This window comes from Pongo abelii, chromosome 1, assembly GCF_028885655.2.
Source record: "Pongo abelii isolate AG06213 chromosome 1, NHGRI_mPonAbe1-v2.0_pri, whole genome shotgun sequence".
Taxonomy (NCBI): domain Eukaryota; kingdom Metazoa; phylum Chordata; class Mammalia; order Primates; family Hominidae; genus Pongo; species Pongo abelii.
In genome coordinates this window covers 207,827,846-207,853,532 of record NC_071985.2, presented here as the reverse complement: position 1 = coordinate 207,853,532, position 25,687 = coordinate 207,827,846, and the positions used below count along the sequence as shown (strand labels likewise).

At 53.4% G+C, this 25,687-nt stretch overlaps 3 protein-coding genes across 9 annotated transcripts in view; 2 read left to right on the top strand and 1 right to left on the bottom strand.

The window, feature by feature from the left end:
* Nucleotides 1-10,950, top strand: part of SELENON (selenoprotein N) — a 17,908-nt gene extending 6,958 nt beyond the window's left edge. Inside the window, 9 exon segments of the mRNA NM_001199977.1 lie at nt 1,315-1,524; nt 1,761-1,885; nt 2,418-2,555; nt 4,188-4,269; nt 4,425-4,613; nt 5,389-5,494; nt 6,596-6,708; nt 6,793-6,894; nt 8,274-10,950. Of these exon segments, the coding sequence (NP_001186906.1) occupies nt 1,315-1,524; nt 1,761-1,885; nt 2,418-2,555; nt 4,188-4,269; nt 4,425-4,613; nt 5,389-5,494; nt 6,596-6,708; nt 6,793-6,894; nt 8,274-8,444 (1,236 nt within the window). The 3' untranslated portion in view covers nt 8,445-10,950.
* AUNIP (aurora kinase A and ninein interacting protein) overlaps nt 10,472-25,687 on the bottom strand; it is a 41,918-nt gene continuing 26,702 nt past the window's right edge. Inside the window, exon 4 of the mRNA XM_063714279.1 lies at nt 10,472-24,897. Coding sequence (XP_063570349.1) covers nt 24,827-24,897 — 71 coding nt within the window. The 3' untranslated portion in view covers nt 10,472-24,826. The remainder of the gene's footprint in view (nt 24,898-25,687) is intronic.
* On the top strand, nt 11,241-25,687 carry MTFR1L (mitochondrial fission regulator 1 like). 7 transcript variants are annotated; one of them, XM_009233457.4, is made up of 7 exons: nt 11,241-12,701; nt 15,697-15,829; nt 16,344-16,448; nt 19,008-19,117; nt 19,321-19,532; nt 22,236-22,557; nt 24,660-25,683. In XM_009233457.4, the coding sequence occupies exons 2-7, from the start codon at nt 15,806-15,808 to the stop codon at nt 24,763-24,765; spliced, it is 879 nt and encodes a 292-aa protein (XP_009231732.1). In that variant the 5' UTR covers nt 11,241-12,701; nt 15,697-15,805; the 3' UTR covers nt 24,766-25,683.

Below are 25,687 nucleotides of genomic sequence, written 5' to 3'. Positions count from 1 at the left end.
GCATTGCCCATTTTGGTTCCTGTTTACTTGCCATTTCCCACTATAAGCTCCAAGAAGACAGGGTGCACAGTGTACCCTGATAGAAACTTCCTATACAGTAGGTGCATAAAACATTTTGTGGAATGAACAAAGGAATAAACGTGTTCTTCTCAGCCAAGGAGACAGTGCAGCAGATAGGCAGAAGTCCAGGAAGTAGTCAAAACCGGTCTGACCTTCCACAAAAGGAGGTGGGGAACCCATCTCCATGGGTTTGGCAGTGATGGGCTGGTCTGAGCAGATCAGTCCCCACAGACAGCAAGAACTGGGGTGAGGCAGGAGCAGCACCCCTAGCCCTGGCCCCGGCCCCCGAGCAGAGCCCCACCAAGCCCAGCACCCATCGCTGGCAGGTCCCCTGCAGGGGGTGGCAAGCCTACAAGCAGGACCCAGGAAGGCAGGGTTGGCCTGGCCCCGCACAGCCAGCTCTGCCTTGAGAACCGCCTGTTAAATCTCTCTCCGTGGGAGCTCCCTGCACTGCTTTCCTCCCACCTCCCACCAAGCCTGAGCTCCTGCTGCCAGGGAGGTGGCGACAGGAGAGGGAATCTGCTGTTCTCCAAATGCTGACCGACGTGTAGACAGCTCTGTGGTCTCTGAGCGTCCTCTCCGAGCCATCAGCTTGTCAGACAGAGGCGAGGCAGGTCACTGATGAGGACTTGGGCTTAGGGAAGGCCTTTTGCCCAGGGTGGGGCAGGCTGTACTTAAGGCAGGGCCCTTCTGGGGGTGGCCTTCCTTCCCCTTCCCTGTGTTCTCATCCTGCTCTTGACCCTAGAGATTTCACCTCCAACATGACTGGCCACCGCCCTCATCGGACTTAGCTCCAAACCCAAACCCTGAGCTGGCCAGTGGGACATTAGTCCCTGGGAGGAGACTTGGAGAGGAGACTGGGGAGGGAGAGCAGGGCTGCTGGAGGGCCAGGGAAGCCAGGCAGGTGGTGGCACCCAAGGCTGGCCCACGGGCTTATGCATAGGATGGAGGTGGGACTATGTGAGGCACAGAGCCCTACCACCCGCATTCCAACCCTGCCCTCCTCGAGCGAGCTGCTGTGGCCTGGGCTGTGCCTGGGTGGGCTGCAGAGGCACTGCAGCAGGGAGAGGGGCCTCTCTCTGGCGGGTTATTGCTAAGCTTGTGGCCATGACCAGGGCAGGAACCTCCCTGGGGTCCATCTGCTCCCTTGGTGTGGGCTGGCTCGGGGCTTGAGGGAGACCTCCACCCACATGGTACAGGAGGCCCCGGAGTCATGTTCTCAGATTCCTGGAGCTTTGCTTTCCCCCGCCCCAGGTCTCCCACCTCGCCCTGTCCGGCCTCCGAAACTGGACAGCCGCGGCCTCACCAAGTGCAGTGTTTGCCGCCCGCCACTTCCAGCCCTTCCTTCCCCCGCCAGGCCAGGAGCTGGGCGAGCCCTGGTGGATCATCCCCAGTGAGCTGAGCGTGTTCACTGGCTACCTGTCCAACAACCGCTTCTATCCGCCACCGCCCAAGGGCAAGGAGGTGAGGACAGCTGGGGTGCGACCTGGGGCCCCTCCGCCCCAGGCTAGGAGCGGCCACCCCTCTGTCTGCGCCTGGACCCCAGTGCCAGGCCTGCCCCACCTGCTCTCCTGCCTCCCTCTGGACCTGCCCCCTCCCCGTGGGGCCCCTGTGCCTTCGGGTCTGGGCTGACTCTCACCCCAGCGGATCCAGGCCCAGTGGGACCCAGCAAGCCAGTACATGCCTCCCGCCGCCCCCAGGTCATCATCCACCGGCTCCTGAGCATGTTCCACCCTCGGCCCTTTGTGAAGACCCGCTTCGCCCCTCAGGGGGCCGTGGCCTGCCTGACTGCCATCAGCGACTTCTACTACACTGTGATGTTCCGGTGAGTGGGCCACACGGGCCGGCCTGGAGCTCCGGGGAGGCATGGATGGTACAGCGCCCAGAGGGGAGGGCCCGGCTTGAGCCCCCCAACTCCATCTCTCCTCCCCCTGCCGTCTCGGGCAAGCAGCTTTGGCTCTCTGAGCCTCAGTTTTCTCACCGGTGGATCGGGGTGCTGATGACTTCCTCGTAAGGCAAGTGAGGGTTCAGAAAGAAAAGCTGTGGAACTTGCTTGGCACGGGGCTGGTAGCCATGGTTGTACCATCCACACAGAAGCGGGAAGGACGCCCAGTCACACCTGCCCTCCAGAAGCTGTGGGGGCTGGGGGAGGGGGTCTAGGCAGGGCTTCCGGAGGAGGGGCATGTGACCCGGGCCTCGAAGGATGAGCAGCATTTGGAGGGCCTCGCTGCTGCCCCCTGGGCCATCCACCTCCACCCCCACACTCAGCCTCCTCTCCCTGATGATTCTGGCCAGGCTTCCCGGGCTCCTGGGGAGAAGGTGGGCAGCTCTGGTACAGCAGATCCCCTTCCCCACAGGATCCATGCCGAGTTCCAGCTCAGTGAGCCGCCCGACTTCCCCTTTTGGTTCTCCCCTGGTCAGTTCACCGGCCACATCATCCTCTCCAAAGACGCCACCCACATCCGCGACTTCCGGCTCTTCGTGCCCAACCACAGGTGGGAGCTTGACCCTGGCCCAGCCTTGGCTACCTCCTACAGCTTGTCCTGCTCCCCAGCTCCAGGAGCCTAGGGGCCTCTTCTGTCTCTGCCCCTTCCTTTGCTCCCCAGAGCCCATCTTGTGGGGCTGACGTGGCAGGAGGCGGCAAGAGGCAGGCAAGAGGATGAGCTGATCACCCACCAGCTCTTCCCAGGCACCTGTGGCCTGGCCCTCCACCTCTGTGCCTGGGACCCAGTGCGGCAGCCCGCAGACCCTTCCTGAAGCTGGGCCTCCCGCCCTCACACTGCTGACAGGCCCCAGGCAGAGCTGTAACCGCAGCCTGTGCGTGCCACCAAGGGGAAGGCCAGCAGCTAGGCAGGGACCCAGCTGTGGGGTCTAGGAAGGCTTCCCAGAAGAAAAAGGTCATCTCAGCAGAGATCAGGGCTCTGAGGGTTTTGCTAGGCAGAGGAACAGCACATCCAAAGGCCGAGGGCAGGCCCTCCACTGCTGCAGAGCCCCAAAGGGGCTTCCGGGATGGTGCTGCACCAGCCACCTGCCTGCCTCACCTCCTCAGGGCTGGCCACCTGTCAGCAGAGTAGAGGACCCAGGAGGCCCTGGCTTCAAGTTTGTCCAGATTCCTAACTGATAGCAAGTGGCCACTTAGTGGGCCTGAGTGACCGCTCTACAAGGATAAAACCTGGCTGGGAGCCACGAGGTCTGCAGTGAAGTCTCAGCTGTGGAACCCATTGGCCATGTGGCTGTGGGCAAGGCCCTGGCCCTCTGTAGGCCTGTTTCCTCATCTGCCAGATGGGAGACTGACTCCTGGCCTATTTCACCCACAGGGCAGGCGTAAGAGGATGGTTGGGATAACATGGGAAGAGAAAATTGCCCCTAGGAGTGGGGGTGGCTTCCCTCCCTCCCCATAGTGGGCAGGGCAGGGGCTTCCCGGTCAAAGGGAAAAGGAAGAGGAGGGCACAAGCCCTCCATCCGCTCACCTAGGGCTGAGCACACCTGCCTCCATCCCGGGGTTGTTGAGGAGGGGGCCTGGACTGTATGGGACAGAAGGAGAGAGGCAGTGACCAGCTCCAGGAACAGCTTTTCCTGGGCTCATGTCTGAGGACCAGGCATCAGGGACTGCTGACCCCCGGGGGGTACCTAGCTCTGCCCTCTGTGCCACCTGCTGCGGAGGTGGTGGTTTGTCAGTGCTGGGGCTCCCCCGTGCGGCGGATCTGCAGATTGCACTGCTCGACTCGGATTTCCTGCTGCCCACCAGAGGCCTGTGCAGAGACCACGGTGCTCATTTTCATTCCTGCCCCACCCTGTAACCCGCCGTGAGGCACTGGCCGTCTCTCTGCCTTGAAGGGTCCTGGAGAGTACATGGGCCATGGCTGTGCAGGCCCTTTGTGAATTGTGAGGGGCAGGGCCGGCAGACGGTGAAGTGGCTCCAGTGCCTTAGGAAGGGGCAGCCTGGTGGGGAAGAGGGCCAGGGCTCTGCAGCCGAATCCCAGTGGCTCTGAGAGCAGGCGTTCACCTTGAGAAGCCTCAGTGTTCTCATCTGGAAAATGGAGACAGTTGCAGGTATTATGTGAGATAAAGTGTGACACAGATAATGGGCTTTGATGATGGTGTCACTCTGCCCTGGCCACCCCCAGGTCTCTGAATGTGGACATGGAGTGGCTTTATGGAGCCAGTGAAAGCAGCAACATGGAGGTGGACATCGGCTACATACCCCAGGTGAGTGCACAGGAGGCTCCCATCCAGGTGGGCTCGGCTGCAGGGCCCCGCCCTTCCTCTGCAATGAGTGGAGCATCTTGGAGGGTCTCTGAGGGAGCCCGTGAGGATTCTTGCCCATCTCTGAGCCTTCCCCCCACCACTGACCTCTGGCCCAGATGGAGCTGGAGGCCACGGGCCCCTCAGTGCCCTCCGTGATCCTGGATGAGGATGGCAGCGTGATCAACAGCCACCTGCCCTCAGGGGAGCCCCTGCAGTTTGTGTTTGAGGAGATCAAGTGGCAGCAGGAGCTGAGCTGGGAGGAGGCTGCCCGGCGCCTGGAGGTGGCCATGTACCCCTTCAAGAAGGTGAGGCTGGGCAGAGGTGAAGGCCAGGGTCAGGCTGCATGGGCAGAGGCTGGGAGCTGTGGAGCAGCAGCTGGGCACAGGCGCTGGCATGTGTGCAGGGCTTGCTACTGAGGCTGTCTCACTGTTGGGCCCAGCGTGTGCCAGCGGGGCCTCCCCGCTGCCATTCAGAACTTGGAGGAAGAGGCCAGGTGCAATGGCTCATGCCTACAATCCAAAACTTTGGGAGGCTGAGGCAGAGAATCACTTGTGGCCAGGAGTTCAAGAGCAATCTGGGCAACATAGCGAGACCCCATATCTACAAAAAAATTTTTTTAATTACCTGGGGGTGGTGGTAGCACGCACCTGTAGTACCAAAGCTTTGGGGAGGCTGAGGCAGGAGGACTGTTTGAGCCCAGGAGTTCAAGACTGCAATGAGCTATGATTGTGCCACTGCACTCCAGCCTGGGCAACAGAGTAAGACTCCCATCTCAAAAAAAATAAGTAAATGAAAATAATAATAAATAGAACTTGGAGGAGACATCCATCCCCTGGCTCAGCAGCACCCCCTTCACACACATACAAACACACACACACACACACATATACAAACATACACAAACATATATACACATACAAATGTACATATACACAAACATACACACACACAAATATATATGCCTACACACAAATTCACACACACACACACACACACTTGCACACACTACAGACTCACAGCCCCTGAGTGGAACCCTCGCTGCTTTGATGATGGCTTTGCTCTGTCTCGGTGTGGCCCCAGGTCTCCTACTTGCCGTTCACTGAGGCCTTCGACCGAGCCAAGGCTGAGAACAAGCTGGTGCACTCGATCCTGCTGTGGGGGGCCCTGGACGACCAGTCCTGCTGAGGTGAGGGGCCCAGCTGGATCTAGGGGGAGCAGTGGGAAAGTCCACACCTTATGGGGTACCAGAGGCTCTGAGACCAATGGGACTCTCCTGTTGAGTCGTGAGGGCCTCGGGGACTGCCCATGGTAGGGGCGTGGGGTGAGGGCTTGGGGGTTTCTGTGCTGAGCCCAGAGGGACCTACCAGATGCTGAAGAAAGGACCCTGGAAGACTGGGTTCAAACTCAGCCATTGTCAGCTTGGTAACCTTGACCAAGTGTCTTCCCCTCCCTGAGCCTCAGTTTTCTTAATAGTAAGAGGGGATAACACACTTACCTCTCAGAGCTGTGGACATGGAGGTGAAAGTGCCGCATACACTGTAAAGTGTTACATATGTGTAAGAGAAAATCGGGCCAGAGGCTGGGCTTCTGTTAATTGATTCAGGAAATTCACCAGAGGCCCCCTAGATGCAACGTTCTTTGAGTGTCTGGCAGTGGGCACAAAGATGAACAAAACAGTGCCCCACCCTCACCCTGTCAACCATCAGTGCAGCAGTGGGCTGGGTGCTGGGGTCCCACAGTGAGGAAGTCAGAAGGGGTCCCTGCCCTCAAAGGGGGAGACAGTGCAAAGGCAGACACCAAATGAGTCAGTACAAGCACGGTGAGTGTTCTACAGGGGACAGTCCAGAGTGGCACCAGAGTGTATAACTGGCGGTCAGGGAAGGCTTTGTGAAGACAGTGATATTTACGCTGAGACTTTGAAGGATGAGTAGGAGTTTCTCAAGTGACCGGATGGAGTGTTCCAGGTAGAGGAACAGCCTGTGCGAAGGCCCTGGGACACAGAGCGTTCATTGGATTTAAGAAGCTGTCACTGTCTGCAAGTCCCCGGGGCCAGGTAGAACCCCTAACCCTAATCTCAGCCCAGGATGCTGGTATATTATTGATGTTAATTCCAACTGTCATTTATTCAGCGCCTACTCTGCCTCAGGCTCTTTTGAATCTGTTATTTCACCTGGGTGCAGAGACTGTCCTGCAGCCCGTGAGGTCTCCCCAAAGCAAGACTGCACCCCAGCAAGATGTGGGGGCGCCTCACCCTTCTGTCTTCCAGCTTTTTCCTCTTCCTGAACAGGTTCAGGGCGGACTCTCCGGGAGACTGTCCTGGAAAGTTCGCCCATCCTCACCCTGCTCAACGAGAGCTTCATCAGCACCTGGTCCCTGGTGAAGGAGCTGGAGGAGCTACAGGTGAGCAGGCAGGTGGGCAGAAACAGGAGTGTCCGGAACAGTGGTGGGGGCCGCGGCATCAGGAGTGTGCAACTGTCCCCGCAGAACAACCAGGAGAACCCGTCCCACCAGAAGCTGGCTGGCCTGCACCTGGAGAAGTACAGCTTCCCCGTGGAGATGATGATCTGCCTGCCCAATGGCACCGTGGTAGGCACCCCCACCCAGACCCCACAGGGCCCAGGCACCTTGGGGCCCAGGCAGCAACCCGCAGGAGGCGTGGATGTGCAGGCTTCATCAGGCTTCGGGTCTGGCCCTGCCACTTCCTGGCTGCAAAGCCTCAAGCTGGTCTCTTACCCAGTCTAAGCCTCCGTTGTCCCCATGTAGAAACAGGAATCGTGATGCAGGTGTTGGTCATCGGGGGCTGCACAGCAGTGAGCATAGTCCCGAGGCAGAGTCAGCGCCTCCCTAGAAATACGGCCTGGAAGGGAAGGCTCGCCTTGGACCATGGCAGCCAGTCCTGGGATGGAAGGGGAGGGAGGAGCCAGGCCTTGTGACAGAGAAGTCCAGGAGTGGGCCCTGAGCCAAGATTCAAGACCCCACCTCTCCCTAAGGGCCCCTTACCTAGCACTCAGCAAGTCTTCTCACTGGGGCCTCACAGCAGCTTTGGGAGATGGATGATCATGAATACCCGTTTTACAAACAAGGAAGGAGGCCCAGAAAAGTTCAGAGACTGGACAAATGTTGCAGTCAATTAAGTGCAGCTGGCTTTGAACCGAGGCCTGCCCTTGAGCCTCAGATCTGCAGCTCTTCTGATCAAAGCGACCCCTCATCCTTTAAGTCCCAAGGCATGGTTAGTGTGGGACCCAGGGCTGTAGGAGGGGGCCAGCTTCCTCAGGATCTTAGGACGGGAGCAGTTCAGGAGCAGGGGCTGGCACGGGAGAGGTGTCCAGTGAGGGCTTGGTGCAAAGGAAAGGGCACCAGGCAGAAGGCATCTGCTGTCCCAGTCACAGGGTGATGAGATGGTGTCGGGGAACTGGATGAGGCTGGGCCTGGTTGGGAGAACCAGGCCTCCCATTCATATGAATGTTGATTGAATGCTGATTCATTCATTTGTTCATCTACTGGGCACCTACTCTGTGCCAGGCACAAAGATAAAGTCACGGCCCTGTGCTGAAGGAGCTCACTCTCTGGAGCGAGAGGCCAAAGGAGAGGCCCATTGAGTGTGAGGCTGCAGTGAGAGAAGGGAGCTCGGAGCTCAGGGTGGAGTCCGCGGTCACAGAACAGAGGAGAGAGGTCATTTCAGGGGGCGGGGGCAGAGGGCTAGTGGAAGAGGTGATGTTGGAAGGTGTTGGGTTTTCACCTGGTAGGCAAGGCAGGGAGGAGCCCCCTCCCCTCGTCAGACACAGGGTGATGAGATGGTGTCGGGTGCTGGCGAGGGCTTACGGCAGCACTGCCAGCCCACCACCCACCTCAGACAAGCACAGTCACGGCCTGATAGCATCCCTGCTTCTCCCCATAGAACAGAGGGCACAGGGAGCCTGGGGGCCCCCCTCCACCCCACCCGCCTCACCCGGCCCTTCTCCCAGGTCCACCACATCAATGCCAACTACTTCTTGGACATCACCTCCATGAAGCCCGAGGAAGTCGAGAGCAATCTCTTCAGCTTCTCATCCACCTTTGAAGACCCGTCCACGGCCACCTACATGCAGTTCCTGAAGGAGGGACTCCGGCGTGGCCTGCCCCTCCTCCAGCCCTAGAGTGCCTGCGGAGCAGAACGGGATCTGACGCACAGGCCCCCACGCCTCAGAGCCAGAGTGGTCCTCAGCCCATTTCAGACTGCAGATGCAGCCCACTCCCACCCCGCTCCTAGGCTGCCTTGGGGGGTACAAGATCCACTGAGGGTGGCCACCACAGCCTTGGCTCCATGGTGGCGGGTAGACAAGGGATGCCTGGGCTGACTGGGCAGAGGAACCTCTAGCTCTGACTGTTACTCGGCTCTCCCTACCCATTTGGCTCTGGAAGCTGCTTGGCCCCCCCAGATCAGGGCCTGGGTGAACTCCCTGGACTTTTCCCAGCCAGCCGCACAGTCTAGGCCCTTGTGGGGTGAAGAATGGAGGGAGGAGCAGGCTAGGAAGACGGGGCCACCACCCTCTCCTTGCTTTCAGCCCTTCCCACAGGAAACATCAAGAAGCCCCAGCCAGGAGGGGCCAGGCTGCCAAGGCGGCTCTCCTGTTTATGTAGAGCCTTCGTTCCTGGCCATACCCCGGACTGTCCTGTGCCTGATGTCCCCAGCTGGGGTCAGTCTCAGCAGGAGCCAGTCTTCTGGAGCCTCTGGGCAGAACCCCCCATCAGAGTGGAAATCAGATGGGACCCTCTGCGGCTTCCCTGACCACGCCACTGACCAGCTGTCTGGGGAAGTTTACTGTGAAGGGGTTTCTGCCTTTAGCAATGGGGTTCACTAAGGGGCTTCCTGAGGCCCAGGGCCAAGGCACTCCCACTGCCTACCTTAGCACAGGGTCTCCGCAGGACTGCGGGAGCCAGCACTCCTGCCGCCCCTCTTGCCCCTCAGACCTCACATCCACAGAAGCACAACCCAGCCAAAGACCACAGCCTTCTCCAGAGCCGCCACTGTCCCGGCAACCAGGGGTGCCCCAGGCTAGCTCTTCTACCTCTGGGGCACCACGGACTCCCCTTGGCCACTCTTGGGACTTTGGTCCATGTTCTGAGCCACTGACCACGGCCAGTCTCTCTTTTTATATGTGCAGAAAAGTGTTTTTACACAAACTTTCTCATGGTTTGTAGGTATTTTTTTATAACCCCAGTGCTGAGGAGAAAGGAGGGGCAGTGGCTTCCCCGGCAGCAGCCCCATGATGGCTGAATCCGAAATCCTCGATGGGTCCAGCTTGATGTCTTTGCAGCTGCACCTATGGGAAGAAGTAGTCCTCTCTTCCTTCTCCTCTTCAGCTTTTTAAAAACAGTCCTCAGAGGATCCATGATCCCCAGCACTGTCCCATCCTCCATGCAGGCCCACAGGCATGCCTGCACTCTCTTTCATTAAGGCCTTGAAGTCAGGTTGCCACCTCCCCGGCCCCCAGTTCTCTCCCCACCCCCTCACCCCACCCGGGGCTTACTCAACCTGGCAGAGGAAAAAGGAAGGCAGACATCTCCGCAGCCACTCCTGGGCTTTCTATCTGCCGAGTTACCCCACTTGCCTTGGGCGTGTCCACTGAGCCTTCCCCAGCCAGTCTTGTTCTCAATTTTGTTTTGTTTTGAGACAGAGTCTTGCTCTGTCACCCAGGCTGGAGTGCTGTGGCGCGATCTTGGCTCACTGCAACCTCCACCTCCCGGGTTCAAGCAATTCTCTTGCCTCAGCCTCCCGAGTAGCTGGCATTACAGGTGCATGCTACCATGCCTGGCTAATTCTTGTATTTTTAGTAGAGATGGGGTTTCACCATGTTGGTCAGGCTGATCTGGAACTCCTGACCTCAGGTGATCCACCTGCCTCAGCCTCCCAAAGTGCTGGGATTACAGGCGTGAGCAACTGTGCCCAGCCTTGTTCTTAATTTTGTATCATCCAATCATCGCTAATATTACATGCACCTTCTCACTTAATCCTCACGACAAGCCTGTGAGGCAGATGCTCATTGTTCCCATCTTGATGAAACTTGAGTCTCAGGGAAGTGAAGTGACTTGCCCAGGGTCACTCAGACAGGTAGAGTCGAGATTCAAACCCACATGTGGCTCCAAAGCCTGTGTCTGGATTTGGGGGTGTTTTTTGGCACGGCACCCTCGCGTCTCTCCCTGCCTGTTTTCCCCAAAGTGGAAAGAAAGGACTTTCAAACCAGAGTGTCTCACTCCCCTCTGACCTCCAGACCAGAGCGGGCATGAGCCAGCCAGCTCAGCCAGGCTCCCTGTGTCCTGGGAGGAAGTGTCCCCATCCCCCATGCCCCTTATGGGGAGAGAGGGCGTCTGATGCTATCTCTGTCTCCCCCATCCTGTCAGGCACAGGTGGCGGGGGCAGCCCATGCAAGCCCTTCTCCCGCTGCTCTGGGAGGGCCAGTTCCACACTGAGCCATACTGGTCCCATGGAAAATGATGGCCTGGGCTTTCTGAGGCCTTATCTGATGCCTCTGCAGTTCCTGTCCCCCACCAGGCCTCGAGGCTCAGGGTGGGAGAGGGCCCCGGGCTGCCCTCCTGTCACTCCTCTGCCACTTCCCTCCCCTGTCCCCAACATGCCCTGTAATAAAATTAGAGAAGACTAACTAGAGTGGTTCTAAGTGCTTTTCCTTTGAGTGGCATGTTGCTCAGCTCTGTCCTTCCATGGGGTGGCTCCCTCCTGGGGCGGACTTGAGCTGGAATGCTTTCAGGGACTCTCTTACCTATCGAAGGCTTGAGTGACTTGCCCAAAATAAGTTTTGTGATAGAACAAGTGGTAGGACTTACTGTTTTGAGAATCTGGTGCTCTCTGTTGAGAAAGATCTGGAAGTTAAACTCATTGTCTTAAAAGCAGAGCCTGAGACAGGCATGAAGTGTTTTTTTTGTTTGTTTGGTGGGGCTGGCGGGGGGAGTGTACTTCCAGAAAAACCAGTAAAAGAAGGAAGGAAGCAGAAGAGGGAAAGGAAAAATGCTGAGCAGGAACAGTCTCAGCCCAGCCTTGGCCTGACCCACAGTGGGAGAGCTGTGGGGCATAAACCACACTGCAGAGTTGAACTGGCCTTTTGGACCTTGTATCAGTCATTGGCTTGGGAGGTGAAGGAAATTCCCAGGTAGGGGGCTCCATTCTTCCTGCAAGGGGATCTGAGTGGGACACCAAATCAGCATCTACACCCAGGACAGCCAGCCAGCGTGGACTTGCATGATCTGCCATCGCACAGGAGGGAAAGGTAATGATTAAAACACAATGTGCCATCCTGGAAAGAGGGCCAGGCCTGGAAGTCAATCTTCAGCCTTTGAGATATGGTGGAGATCAGGGTGCATGACCTCTGAGGTCTCTTGCCAGGACCAGTTACATAATTTGCAGAGCCCCGTGCAAAATGAAAACAGAAGACCCCCTATTAGAAAATCATTTCAAGACGGCAACAGCAAAGTACTAAACCAAGTACAGGGTTCTGAGCATGCGGCCCGTTATGACTGCATGGGCTGTTCACCCATGAAACCAGCTCTGTCTCTGGCAGAGGGGACTGCAGGCTTTGGAACCAAGGAACTCCAGCCTGGGAGCCAGGCACAGCCCGAGGCTGTGCTGAAGGCAGAGGAGGAAATGTGACCCAGGAACTGCATGCCACAGACCAGGACAGTGAGGGCTGGAGCACAAAGAGCGAGTGGGTTAGTGAGCTTGGAAGGAATGTGGCTCTTCCCACAGTGCCTCTGGAGTCTTGTGCATCAAGTACCCATCTAATAAGCAAACTCATTGAATATACCGTGTGTGTGTGTGTTAGAGAGAGAGAGAGAGGCTAAAATAGAACAAAGCTGCAAAGTGCTGGAGGGCAGGAGTCAGAGGAGAAAGAGGCCCATTCTGCCCATTCTTGCTGGAGAGAGGCTTTGCAAAGGGACTTGCCTGGGAACCAAGAACTGGGAAGGGGGCCAGGGTGAGGATTCTGAAGTTTGCCCTAGGGGTAGGAGCATATTTTAGGGGTCGAGCGACACACCCCTCGGCTTCCAGAAGTCGGATGGGGCTAAACGTGGAGAGCAACAAGCAGGGGGACGCGACGAATACTAGGCCCAGGGATCTCCAAACGCAGCCAACTCCTCCCGGGGAAACAGACCCCGCGGGGACACGGTCTCGATGGAGGGGAGTGTGCTCCGCGGGATCTGCGGCCGCCTACTCGGGAGCCGCGCTCCCCTCACCACCCAGCTGGACCCGCCTCCCGAGGGTGCGCGTAGGTGCGGCTCGGTGCGCAGCTGCGGAGGATCGCTTCCGGGAGGCGGGTCAGCGGAAGTGAGGGCGGTTGAGGCTGGGCGGCCCAAGGTGGAAGGAGGGGTCGTGAGGTGAGAGAGTCCGGGAGCCCAAGCCTGAGGTGAGAAAGATTCTAGGGCAGCGCGGAGGCGGGAGCGCGACCTTCCAGCCCGTTAGTAGACTGGGTCTACGTGCCGGGCGCTGTGCGGAGCCCGCGGCTCCTGTTCCCGCGCGAGTTCTCGCGGGAGCCGCAGCTGTCCGTCTCACTTGGCCCGGGGGAAACTGAGTCCCCGAAGGGTAGTTGCTCGTCGGAGTTCCCCAGCAAACAGTGACCAAGCCAGACCTCAGGCTTCTAGTTTCGGCTTCGCTGCTTGACGGGCCGGGCTGCCCCGCCGCGCATTCTGAGACCTGGCCGTGGCTCGGAGGCTTCCGCGCACTCCGGTCCGGGTCCTGTGGGTCCAAGGGCCGCTGGGCAGGCGGCGAGGACTTGGCCGACCTTGGTCCAGGTCGGGTCGTCTGCCGCTGAGGAGGGGCGGCGCGCCCTGGCCGGTCCCCTCGGGGAGAGGGTCCGCGCGGGTCTCCGGCCACTGCTGCGCGCGGCAAAGTTTCACTGAGCGCGGCGGCCTCTGTGGGGGCCCCCGGGACCAGGGGTGCTGAGCGGGGCCCTGCGCTGGAGGAGCTCCCGTTCTGCTGAGGGGACGCCTGTCAACAGACAGCAACGGCAGCCTCCGGAGGGCTGCGGGGCGCAGAGGTGACAAGACCCACCGGTGCTGCCGGCGAACCGGGGGAAGATCTTCTAGCCAGTGACACTTGGGGGCGGGGGTGACAGCTGAGTTGGTGTTCCCCTTCATTCGTTTAGTTCAGCGCGTTAAAGAGCTCACTGTGTCCTAGGCAGACGTGCTGTGCGCGGGGATCACAGTTATCTAGTTCCTCTCGCGAGGACTCCGAGGGACAGGCAGGGTGCTGCGGAGCGCACAGGAAAGGACCTGACCCTGTCGCAGGGAAGGAAGGTGATGCTTGAGCTGAGCTCTGAGGAATGATGAAGAATGAGCTCGGCGAAGGGGGTGCTGGTGTTTGATGCAGGGCTCAGAGGTGGGCCCAGTGTTGGGGGTTGAGGGCCAGTGTCGCTGGAGGGCAAGGGGGAGAGCAGGAGGGCTGGCTGCGAAGTGTGCAGGCCTTGGTGCTCAGTGAGTGTGGTCTAGAGAGGGCAGAGAAAGATGGGTTTGGGACTGATTGTGGATTTAACCCTGTGTTGGCTCTAGTAAGCCAGTTTTAAACGGATGAGCGATGTGATTAACAGTGTGTTTGGGAAGGATTCCTCTGGCTGTGTGTGAGAGTTAGGCCTAGCTGGGTCTTTGGAGGTAAGGTCGGAGAGGAAGTGGCAGTAAGCACTGTTAGTGCAATTTGTGGCCGACACGGACATTCAGCACAGAGCCTGGCACACAGAGGGACTCTGATAATAAAGGCTTGAACTGAGCCGAGAAGATGGAGCCCACGCAGGAGGTGGCAGGACCCGGACCAGGCTTTGGGTGCTTTGCACTGGCAAGACCACTGAGTGACCTTAGACAAGTGCCTTCCCTTGTCCAACTTCCTTTCTCCACGTGTATCGTAAAGTGAGTGACACCTCCTCTCCCAAGGGTAGAAGAGGGGACCCTCCACGGGAGGTCTCCAGAAAGAGCTGCTTTGTCAGTCTAGTCTGTCCCCGTTCAGAGCCTGTTCAGGGCTCCCCAGTGACTTCTCACCCGGACCTCATGACTTGCCCCCTACTTTTGTAGCTTTATCATGCTCTGCTCCTCTTTCCATATCCTTCACCTCCTTGTGCTAGACCTGTGCTCTTGCTGTTTTGTCTTCATTTCCTACTGCCTCGCAACTTACTACAGGGCACTAGGGCCAGAGCTCTGACTTCATCTGGCCACCTGCCTAGTGATACTCAGCCTTTGCTAGAAGTATGTATTCATGTCCTATCACTCTGCTGGACAGCGAGTTCCTTGAGAGCATGACTGTGTCTTACTCCTTCCATAGCCCCTACGGTGCCCAGCACAAGGCCTGGCACAAGTGGGTACTGTTGGCGTTTGATGAACAAGTGAATGAACGAGCACACTGATTGCATCTACTCACCATGCAAGGACTGCTGTGAAGAGCAGTCAGATATCACCTCACCCATCTGTGTCATGTTTTAACAGTTCATTAAGCACTCAACCCAGTTTCACTCATTGACCCTTAAGGTAGCCTCCAGCGGCAGCTTTTCCTGTCTCCTTTTTCCAGATGGAAAAACCAGCGTTCAGAAAAGTTAAATAACTTGCCTGTAGCTGCAAAGCCAGAAGGTGGCTGAGCCAGGATAAACTTTTTTGGCTCTTTTTCTCTGTAGCTCAGGAGACTGAGATTAGCATGAGCTGGTGTTCGTTCTCCTATTTTCTCTGATCTCTCCCTTTGCAAGGGCCCAGCAGTGCTTTTACATCTCATCTTCAAGAATGAATCCTGGCCTTGGATAGTACTTATAATTTGGCTAGATGAGCTTTGTAGCTACCACGGATTCTATTTGCATCTTTAGAAGTTTTGCCTCAAGAAACCTGAGAGCCCAGGAAGGCTCTTGGGTTGGCCAAGCTCACTAGGCAAATCTTTTTTTTTTTTTTTTTTTTTTTGAGACGGAGTCTCACTCTGTTGCCCAGGCTGGAGTGCAGTGGCGCGATCTCGGCGGCTCACTGCAAGCTCCGCCTCCTGGGTTCACACCATTCTCCTGCCTCAGCCTCCCGAGTAACTGGGACAACAGGTGCCCGCCACCATGCCTGGCTAATTTTTTGTATTTTTAGTAGAGACAGGGCTTCACTGTGTTAGCCAGGATGGTCTCGATCTCCTGACCTCATGATCCGCCCGCCTCGGCCTCCCAAAGTGCTGGGATTACAGGTGTGAGCCGCAAATCTTTACCGCAAAGATTACCGTGCCTGGCCGCAAATCTTTAACAGAACCTTTAAGAGTCTGGACTTAGAGAAGTGTTGGTTGAGGACAGCCTCTTGGGCTGATTTTCTCCCCTGTGAAGTCATGGCTCTGCAGGGCCTGGTTTTGTGGGGCTTGTGTGGTGACCATTGAATCCCCACTGTGGGGGGTTGTTTCACAAGAGGGAAATCTGGTGCTCCTCCAGATGGCCTGATATGAAGGAGTCACGCCTCCCGCCTTCCGGAGCTGCCCAGTGGCTGCCTTGTCCTTCAAGTGCAGGAGCTGGTTCAAATGTCGGAAATGGAAGCCAGTGTGGTAAGGGGCATTCCCAGGGCAGGGGTATGGTGGGGAAGGTTGGGTGCTGGGCCTGCTGAAGTACTGTATAAGGTTCTGAGACTCTCCAGTTGAGCACTCCTTTCTCCAGAGGCCTGGAATTGGAGCAAGGCCACTGTTTCACTCCCTCCCCCTAAGAAGAACCAACTATGATCCTGGGGCACTTCAGGAGTCAGTGTATGTCTGCCTTTCTGTACAGAGGGCGGGAAGGAAAGCCTGGATAATCTCTACACTCAGCTACTTCCTCTCCCCTTCCCTGACCCTCCCAACATTGACTGCCTTAGCAGCAGCAGGTATTCCCTTGGGTGGCTGGCCAGGGTGTTGGCTGGCAACTGGGGAACCTGCCCTCACTATAATTGAGAGTTGACTTGCCCCTAGAGAGTGCCCTGTCCCTAGGTTTGTGGAATTCAGTCTCCCTGCTAGAGAGGAGAGGACAAGGACAGTAGTTAGATTCATTCTCTGGGGTTGTAGCTGTCTCCATCTCTCTTTGCTCCAGACCATCCCAATCTGGCAAAACAAGCCTCATGGGGCTGCTCGAAGTGTAGTAAGAAGAATTGGGACCAACCTACCCTTGAAGCCGTGTGCCCGGGCGTCCTTTGAGGTGAGTATGTTGGAAGGGCAGGAGAGTAGAGGCTCAGACAGTGCTGCTTCTGTGCCCCAAACTCCTTGGTACTGCCCAAGTAGGTTGTTTCCTGGTCACTTTTCATTCTGTTATGAAATACTTGTTAAAGTGCTTATAAGAGATCCTGGTCACTGTGTCCTCCTGAGTGCATACAAACCTGTGACCACAAGGAACCTGACAGGTCCCCCACATGGGACACTGAGTGTTGTGATGTTTGAATTGAACGCTGCTTTTCTTCACCAGCCCTAAGAATTGGCCATGTAGCCAGTATTTTTATTTATTTTATTATTTTTTGAGATGAGGTCTCCCTATGTTGCCCAGGCTAGGCCTTAAACTCCTGGGCTCAAGCAGTCCTCCTGCCTCAGCCTCCTATGTAGCTGGGATTACAGGCACACGCCACCATGCCCGGCTCCACCATTTTTAGTGTTTCTCTGAGGCCATAATTCCTCAGCCTGCTCTTTTTGGCCAATCTGGGCATCCTTTACTGGGGTGCTTTGGTCTTACCTCTGTGTCTAGGGATCCTTTAGCACCCACTCAGCAGCAGAGATTCCTACCTGGCCCAGGTCTCTTGAGACCCCTTCTGTGGTAGAAAGTTAAGTAGCATTTATTAGTCCCAGCTGCCTCCCTCTAGGAACTAATGGTTAAGCACCAGCCCCAAACTATATGGTTCAGATGTGTGCATTTGGGGAGCTGGGACACAAAAGAAATACTTCTGCTTTCTACCCACACAGAGGAGATAGAAATATGTGCATAAAAGGATGTGGGCCCAGGTAGAAACAGAAATGAAGGAGCCAAATCTGTATAAAAGATGCTAAGAAGCGGAGTCTGTAGGAACTGGATCTGGAATTAGAAGAGGTGTCAGGGTTGGTATTAGGGTCAGGAATGGAGCTGGAAGTGTTGCAGGTGTAGGGGGCAGGAAAAGCTGTCCCAATATTGATTGCCAGCTATCTAGAATTGCCTAAAGATCCTGGGCAGGAACTGGTCCTAACTGCCTCAGAAGCATCAGAAAAAAAAGAGAGACAGCTAGGGAGTGTGGCTCACTCCATGGAGGCCGTCCCCACACTTGGCTATACCCCCTTCAGTTCTTTGGCCAGATGCTGGGCAGAGACAATCAAGGGCACAGGCTCTCACAGAGCGGGAATATATGTGAGTAGTATTAGTAATACTAGATAACATTTACTGAGCACATACTATATGTCAGGCACTGTGCTGAGTACTTTATATGTGTTTACTCATTTAGTTGCCAAGAGCAAAGGAGCATTCAGGGCTAATCAGGAAAACAAATGGAGGCTTCCCCCAAATGGCCTATTTTAGCACTAGTTGGTGGGTCACTGGAAGTTCTTCTCTGTGTGACCTTGGATTATATCACTTAACTCCTGTGAGTCCCAGGTTTCCTATCTAAATGCAGGAGAGATCAATCCTGGATCCATCTACCATACCAAATAATTTGTAGCAGAAACAGTTGAATTTTACTTGTGTGTAGATATGCATTTATTATTATTATTAAATTACCCTAAATATTATTTAAGGGACTCTTACCAATTTATTTTGAAAATTTAAGCCTATGAAAATATTAAAATTATGAAAAGTAAAAGGAAAATAAATTACCTATAATTACACAGTAATAATACAATAACTATTAATGTCTTAGTGTAGTCCTCTCTTTTTCTAGATGGATGTTTTTTACTTTGTTGTAATCACAGTCAACATGATTGAATCCTAATTTTTCACTTTACTCAACATCTCTAGGTTGAGGAGCTATTTTAAGAAATCCTATTATGGTTCCTTTTGTATAATCATTTCTTTTTATTTAAATCTAAATATATTCAAATTTTCAGGTTTGTTTAAAACAGCATTGCTGTAACAATGTAGATCTCAATTAGCTATACAGGATTATAAAAAGCTAGTCAGGAAAAATTTCCTATTGCTGTAACAGGTTGTGGATGACTTCGTACTTGTATTTTCACCAGAGGGCACAGTGATTTTAGACAGTTGCCATCTCTACTAAAAGGTGACTCAGGCCTGTTCCACTGAAGACACAGAACTGTTTGTAATCCCATAGACTCTCATGTGTCTGGCCTCTTTTTCTTTTTGAGTGTGGCTCTGTTGTCCACGCTAGAGTACACTGGCGCAATCTCAGCTCACTGCAACCTCTGCCTCCCAGGTTCAAGCCATCCTCCCACCTCAGTCTCCTGAATAGCTGGGACTACAGGCATATACCACCATACCCAGATAATTTTTGTATTTTTTTGGTAGAGGCAGGGTTTTGCCATGTTACCCAGGCTGATCTCAAATTCTTGGTCTCAAGCATTCTGCCTGCCTCGGCCTCCCAAATGCTGGGATTACAGGTGTGAGCCACCATGCCTGACTATCATCTGGCCTCTGTTCAATGTTTTTGACCAGGAACCTTCTTCTGCCCCCTCTAGGAAGCCTTCCTGACACCCAGTGCCGGATTAGGTACCCCTCCTGTGTATTCTACAGTTTCTGATTGGCTCATCATGGCGTCTGTAAATGTTGATGAATTTTGCTTCTCCATAGACCCTGCCCAACATCTCTGACCTGTGTTTGAGAGATGTACCCCCAGTCCCTACCCTGGCTGACATCGCCTGGATTGCTGCGGATGAAGAGGAGACGTATGCCCGGGTCAGGTAGTTGAGGCAGTAGCTGGTCTGCTAAGGAATGGAGAACTTCCCAGAAGAGGTGGCAGGCAGCAAGGAGAGAGGAATGAGAACTGTGAGCTCAGAGATGAGCAGAACCTTACTATGCTACTCTTATAGGAGTGGGGGAAGGAACTTTAGGAGCACAGTGGCCTGCTGTGTCTCACTGACCTACTTGGTTTTCCCTGGTCCAGGAGTGATACGCGCCCCCTGAGGCACACCTGGAAACCCAGCCCTCTGATTGTCATGCAGCGCAATGCCTCTGTTCCCAACCTGCGTGGGTCCGAGGAGAGGCTTCTGGCCCTGAAGAAGCCAGCCCTGCCAGCCCTAAGCCGCACCACTGAGCTGCAGGATGAACTGAGCCACTTGCGCAGCCAGATTGCAAAGATAGTGGCAGCTGATGCAGGTAGGAGCCCCTGTGCCAGGGCCAGAACATAACAGGCTGTTCCTTTCCCCTGGCTCTTGGGCAGGATAGGGGTAAAGAAAATGGTAGTCCTTGGTTTGGAGGCACTTAGGTTCTGGGCCCTGGGGTTGTCCTGAAGCCTGGCTAGCCTATAGTGCCTCTTAGATGGTTTCTACCAGCCATTTTGGGCTGAATGGTTTGGTTAGGAACAAAATATTAACCTGTGACCCCAGGCAGAGTCCCTCCCTTAGCCCCAAAACTGACACCCTCTTCTAAGTGTCTTTAAGATCGCATCTTACATAAGCCCACAGTAGCTTATTTTTTTATTTTATTATTATTTTTTTTTTCTCTCAGAGTCTTGCTCTGTCGCCCAGGCTGGAAGTGCAGTGGCACGATCTTAGTTCACTGCACTCTGCCTCCCGGATGCAAGTGATTCTCCTGCCTCAGCCTCCTGAGTAGCTGGGACTACAGGGGTGTGCCACCAGGCCTGGCTAATTTTTATATTTTTAGTAGAGACAGAGTTTCACCATGTTGGCCAGGCTGGTCTTGTATTCCTGACCTCAGATGACCCACCCACCTCAGCCTCTCAGAGTGCTGGGATTATAGGTGTGAGCCACCGAGCCCAGCCAGCTTTCCTTTTTCTGGAGACAGGGTCCTGGTTCTTGCTCTGTTGCCCAGGCTGGAGTGCAGTGGCGCAATCTTGGCTCACTGCAACCTCTGCCTCCCAGGCTCAAGCAATTCTCGTGCCTCAGCCTCCTGAGTAGCTGGAATTACAGGTGTGCACCACCACGCCTGGCTAATTTTTTTATTTTTAGTAGAGACGGGGTTTTGCCATATTAGTCAGGCGGGTCTCAAACTCCTGGCCTCAAGCAATCCACCCAGCTCGGCCTTCCAAAGTGCTAAGATTACAGGCATGAGCCACCGTGCCCGCGGTTGAAACAGAGTCTCACTCTGTCACCCAGGTTGGAGTGCGGTGGCGCGATCTTGGCTCGCTGCAACCTCCACCTCCCGGGTTCAAGCAATTCTCGTGCCTCTGCCTCCCGAGTAGCTGGGATTATAGGCGCATGCCACCATGCCCAGCTAGTTTTTTGTATTTTTAGTAGAGATAGGGTTTCGCCATTGCCCAGGCTGGTCTCAAACTCCTGAGCTCAAGCAATCCACTTGCCTCAGCCTCCCAAAACTCTAGGATTACAACCATGAGCCACCGCGCCCTGCTTTCCTTTTCAATACAAGAAGTAAACATTCCCCCCACCACCACTGAGACTTACCCTTTTTAAGCACCTATCTTCCCTTGCCTTGTCGTTTCTACCAGGGATCACAAGTGGCTTTACCACTTCAGTTCTCATACTGCTAGTGACATTGTCCCCACGCCCCACCCTTCAAAGTGGGGAGTTGCATGACATTATGTTATGTTTTCTTATCTCAAATTGGTGGACTTTTTTGGTGGAAGGAGAATTTCATAAAGTTGGAGATTTTGGCCTTAAAATACAGTGGCTGGGCACTGTGGCTTACGCCTGTAATCCCAACACTTTGGAAGGCTGAGGTGGGTGGATCATCTGAGGTCAGGAGTTCGAGACCAGCCTGGCCAACATGGTGAAACCCTGTCTCTATAAAAAATACAAAAATTAGCCGGGCCTGGCAGCATGTGCCTTGAACCTGGGAGGCGGAGGTGGAGGCAGAGGCAGAGGTGGAGGTTGCAGTGAGCTGAAGTTGCACCACTGCACTCCAGAATGGGTGACAGAGTGAGACTCCATCTCAAAAAAAGAAAAAAACAAACAAACAGTGGTCCATTATGCAAACAAGCCCTATAACCCACCCCTCCAGCTTTCTGTCTACAGTTAAGGCAGAACCACTGGAAATGGATGGGAAGCGTGCCTTAACCAGAGGCATGGACAGCCAACAGGTGGATCTCTGCCAAGATGCTCAGGGCTTATCTTCATATTCCTCCCATCCTCATTTTTTCACTCTGCATTGACTCAGAGTCATAGCTCTGAAATTTATCATTTGGTAGGACACATGAAAATCATGGTGTTCTTTGAAATCTTCATGTATTTAATTTCTTCACATGGAAGTTTTATGAAGAATTGTACTGAAACTTTGTTTATATTTCTTGGCTACTTTTTTGTCATCCAAGAGACAAGCAGAAGTAATATGTTTTTTAGAAACATAGTTTTTAATGTATTTAGTGTTTTTAAAGTATTTTTAGAAATGTAAAAATTGAGGAAATTCTCTCCACTGAAATTTGGGAAGGTTGGGAGGTCTGTCACCATTCTGGTTTTGCTCAGAACATGTCTTCTAGTTCACAGCAAGATTCAAAGGAGCATAGTCAAAAGCACTAGTCTAGTTAGAGAAAAGGACAAATTCAGGCCTTAGCTCTGTCACTGCTGCTTTGGCCTATGACAGGGCTATCACTCCACAGCCTGTTGTGGAATGGGAGCTTTTAAATGCCAAGGCCTTTATCAGGCTGGGTTTTCCTGCCCTCCTGGAACACTGGAAAAGCCCAGTGCTTCTACAGCTTTCTGAGACCCCGAGTGAGAAGCATAGTGGAATGACCCTCCACTGGCTACAGATACCATCCTGGCTCTCCCAGATTGTCATGGTGTCAGCCCAGGAAATGAATGTTCAGTAGGCAGGGCTGTGGGGAGAAGATACTGCTACTGTGTTCTAGCCCCAATGTCCACCCATACCTATTGTTTTCTCTTTCAGCTTCGGCTTCATTAACGCCAGATTTCTTATCTCCAGGAAGTTCAAATGTCTCTTCTCCTTTACCTTGTTTTGGATCCTCATTCCACTCTACAACTTCCTTTGTCATTAGTGACATCACCGAGGAGACAGAGGTGGAGGTCCCTGAGCTTCCATCAGTCCCCCTGCTTTGTTCTGCCAGCCCTGAATGTTGCAAACCAGAACACAAAGCTGCCTGCAGTTCGTCTGAAGAGGATGACTGCGTCTCTTTGTCCAAGGCCAGCAGCTTTGCCGACATGATGGGTATCCTGAAGGACTTTCACCGAATGAAACAGAGCCAAGATCTGTAAGTATCTGATGAGGAGCTCTGGTATCTATTTACTCGGAGTTGCCCATGGCCAATTATCTAATGCAACATACTTACATAGTAAGTTCTTAGTAGTACCATATGTTATGTCATTCATAAAGCTTGCTGACTACCTGCTTGCCAGTGCCTGGGGCCCCAGTTTGAGGAAAGAGCAACACTTTACATTTATTGGGTTTGGTCACCCCAACCAAATATGAGGCTAGTAGGGATTTTACAAGAAGGCTCATCTAATCCAACTTCTGTCCTCAGGTGGCTTTACCACTTCAGTTCTCATACTGCTAGTGACAGTGTCTTCATGCCCCACCCTTCAAAGTGAGGGGTTGCATGACATTATGTTCTGTTATGTTTTCTTATCTCAAATTGGTAGACTTTTTTGGTGGGAGGAGAATTTCATAAAGTTGGAGATTTCTGCTTTAAAATACAGTGGTCCATTGTGCAAACAAACCCTGCACATTCAGTGATTTGAGAACAAGGCTTTTGAGACTCACCAGTAGTTCCAAAACCTAGCTGCCCATCAGAATTGCTCGGATTTATTAAAAATACACCTTTAACTTACTAAAGTAGAACCCCAGGGAGTGGAGCTCTAGGTTTTTCCGACGGAGTATGAGGGTCTTTGGGGAATACCTACCTTGAAAAACTTCATCTGGCAAAGAAGCCTCAGGGAGTCACCCCATTGCATAGTGTTTCTCCAGTTGTGGGTTGCGGTTTCAACAGCTGCACAGGACTCACCAGAGGAGCTTGGTTTGAATGCAGGTTCCTGGGCATTTGAGAGCCAGACCTTGATGGCCAGTACCCAGCTTGTGCAGCTCTGTTTGTTAATGCAGATGAAAAACTGTTTTGGGGACAGGGAAGTGAGGTCTTCTCCTGAGTTGATAAAGTTCCTGTTAAAGGGAAAGTTACTTGCCCTGGATCCCTTTTTATCTCCTGGGATCCATTTCCCTCTGAAAAGTAGACCAGGCTAAGTGACTCCCTCATTGCTTCCTGGCAGTTGACCCATTTAGGGAAGTCACTCTTAACCTTCCTTCACTGGCCCTAGTCAGGTTGGTCATACTCACCCATATCTCTTTGGTCGTCCACATTCCCAAATTCAGTTGCTGCCGCTTTTGGTCTTCTCTGAGCTGTTTTCTTCTGAACACAAGGTTTTATAGGTTGACTCTCAAACTTTCTCTTACTTGCCTTTTGGACCAAATTAGATTCAAGACCCTTATTGCTAGCCCCCTCCTCCCACTTGTGTCATCGGATCAGAAGGAGCTGGGTCAGTGAATAAGAATGGGAAAGTACCCCAGTCAGCAAAGGTTCAGATATGTCACCAACCAAACGCAGTCCCTCTTGTTTTTGCTTTGAAGGTTGAATAGTCAGTCTTGGCTCTTACATTTAGCTTAATCACCAGTAAAACACCTTCATGATGAATGTATATAAGTTCACTAGGATTTCAAGCAACTGTTTACCAGGTATCTAGGACCCTCTCATATGATGTATCAGATAACTTGGGCCTACTTCAGTCTGGAGTTGGTTTTGTTCCCATGAGTTTCTTATGTGAATGTTTTGCTCTAATTCTGGCTCTCATAAAAAATCATCTCCCCTGAAGGGGAGACCGGGTAGTAGGAAATCCCAAGCACACCTTTTCCCCAGAACTATCAAGGGTCAGAATAGCCAAGAGTCATCAGTCACTTCCCCTGCTGACCCTCTGGGAAATGCTACTAAGAAAACATAGGGCCAGAAGGCAGAAGCAGAAGCTTAGCCACCAGAGGCCAACTCTAACAGATTGATGGTCCTTTACTTTGCCCACACTTTATAGCTATTTCAGGAAATAGTAAAGCATTCTGGTTAGTTAATAGATGAGATATGGAACCAGCTAGTTTGGTTTTGAACTCTGGATTCACCGCTTACTTGCTGAGTGACCAGTGACCTTGGGCAACTTGTATAACCTTTCTGTGCTTCAATTTCCTTATCTGTGAAAGGGAATTGTAATGGCACCTACCTCGTAAGATTGTTGTGAAGATTCAATGAGATAATGTATTCAAAGATACACAGCACTACACTGGAAAGAGTAAGTACTCAAGCTATTATTGTGTCTCTAGGAACCGGAGTTTATTGAAGGAGGAAGACCCTGCTGTGCTTATCTCCGAGGTCCTACGGAGGAAGTTTGCTCTAAAGGAAGAAGATATCAGTAGAAAAGGAAACTGACAACCCTCAGCTCTGCAAACTCAGTCTCATGCTCCTGGAATACCTTCAATAGCTGCCTTCCTCACCGCAGATGTTTCTGCCTCTTAAGGATAGATCTTCTGCAACAGTCTTGCTGACAAGCTAGAGCTTGGACTGAAAGAGAAGAGCTGGATTATATGTTTCCCAGACTTCAAACCCTAGCAGAAGCTAAGGCTTGTGATTTGACCTGAGACGTTTGTTTCAGGTAATCATGTAGAATGAAGTATCCTAGTTTAAAGGGTAAGAGAGAAGTTGTTTCTGGTTTTTCCTTGCCCCTGTGTGAAAATAGGTCCTAAATGACTGACTGACTTCACTGCATTAGACCCTATAACTGGTCTCACAAGATACTTTGTGCCCAGCTGTCACTCACTCTCAGCAGCTTCCTTGCAGCAGAGCAGGGCTGGGGGGAAGGGGCTATAAATGTTTGTATACATGTTCACAGGGCACGGAAAATCTTATGCTGCTCCGTCATAAACCTACACCAATGCCCAGCAATCACCCTCCTCACTTCCTCGTCTAGATGTAGAGGTCAGGCTGCTGAACCAGCCGACACATGGGCTACTGCTGGGAAGCCTGGGCTGTTTTTTTTCTTAAACACATTTTATATTACTGAACAACCAAATCTACCCTCCACGGCCCTGAGGCCTTATCAGTTCCACTGATTAAAAACTTTCTCTTCCACGGACTTTAAGCCCAGTAGGAAAGAGAAAGGAGGAGGGGGAAAGAGCATACCATCTTTCTTCCAGGCCCTTGACTGCTCCTTTGGGTTGGGCCAAGGTTTGTATCTACCACACCATGCATGACTCAGATGCCCTCAGGTCCCTTTCTCTATGGTATGTATACTGCTTGTGTTTGGGTTGAAGCACTACCTGACATTAAAGGAAGGACTTGGAGAGAGAATGCA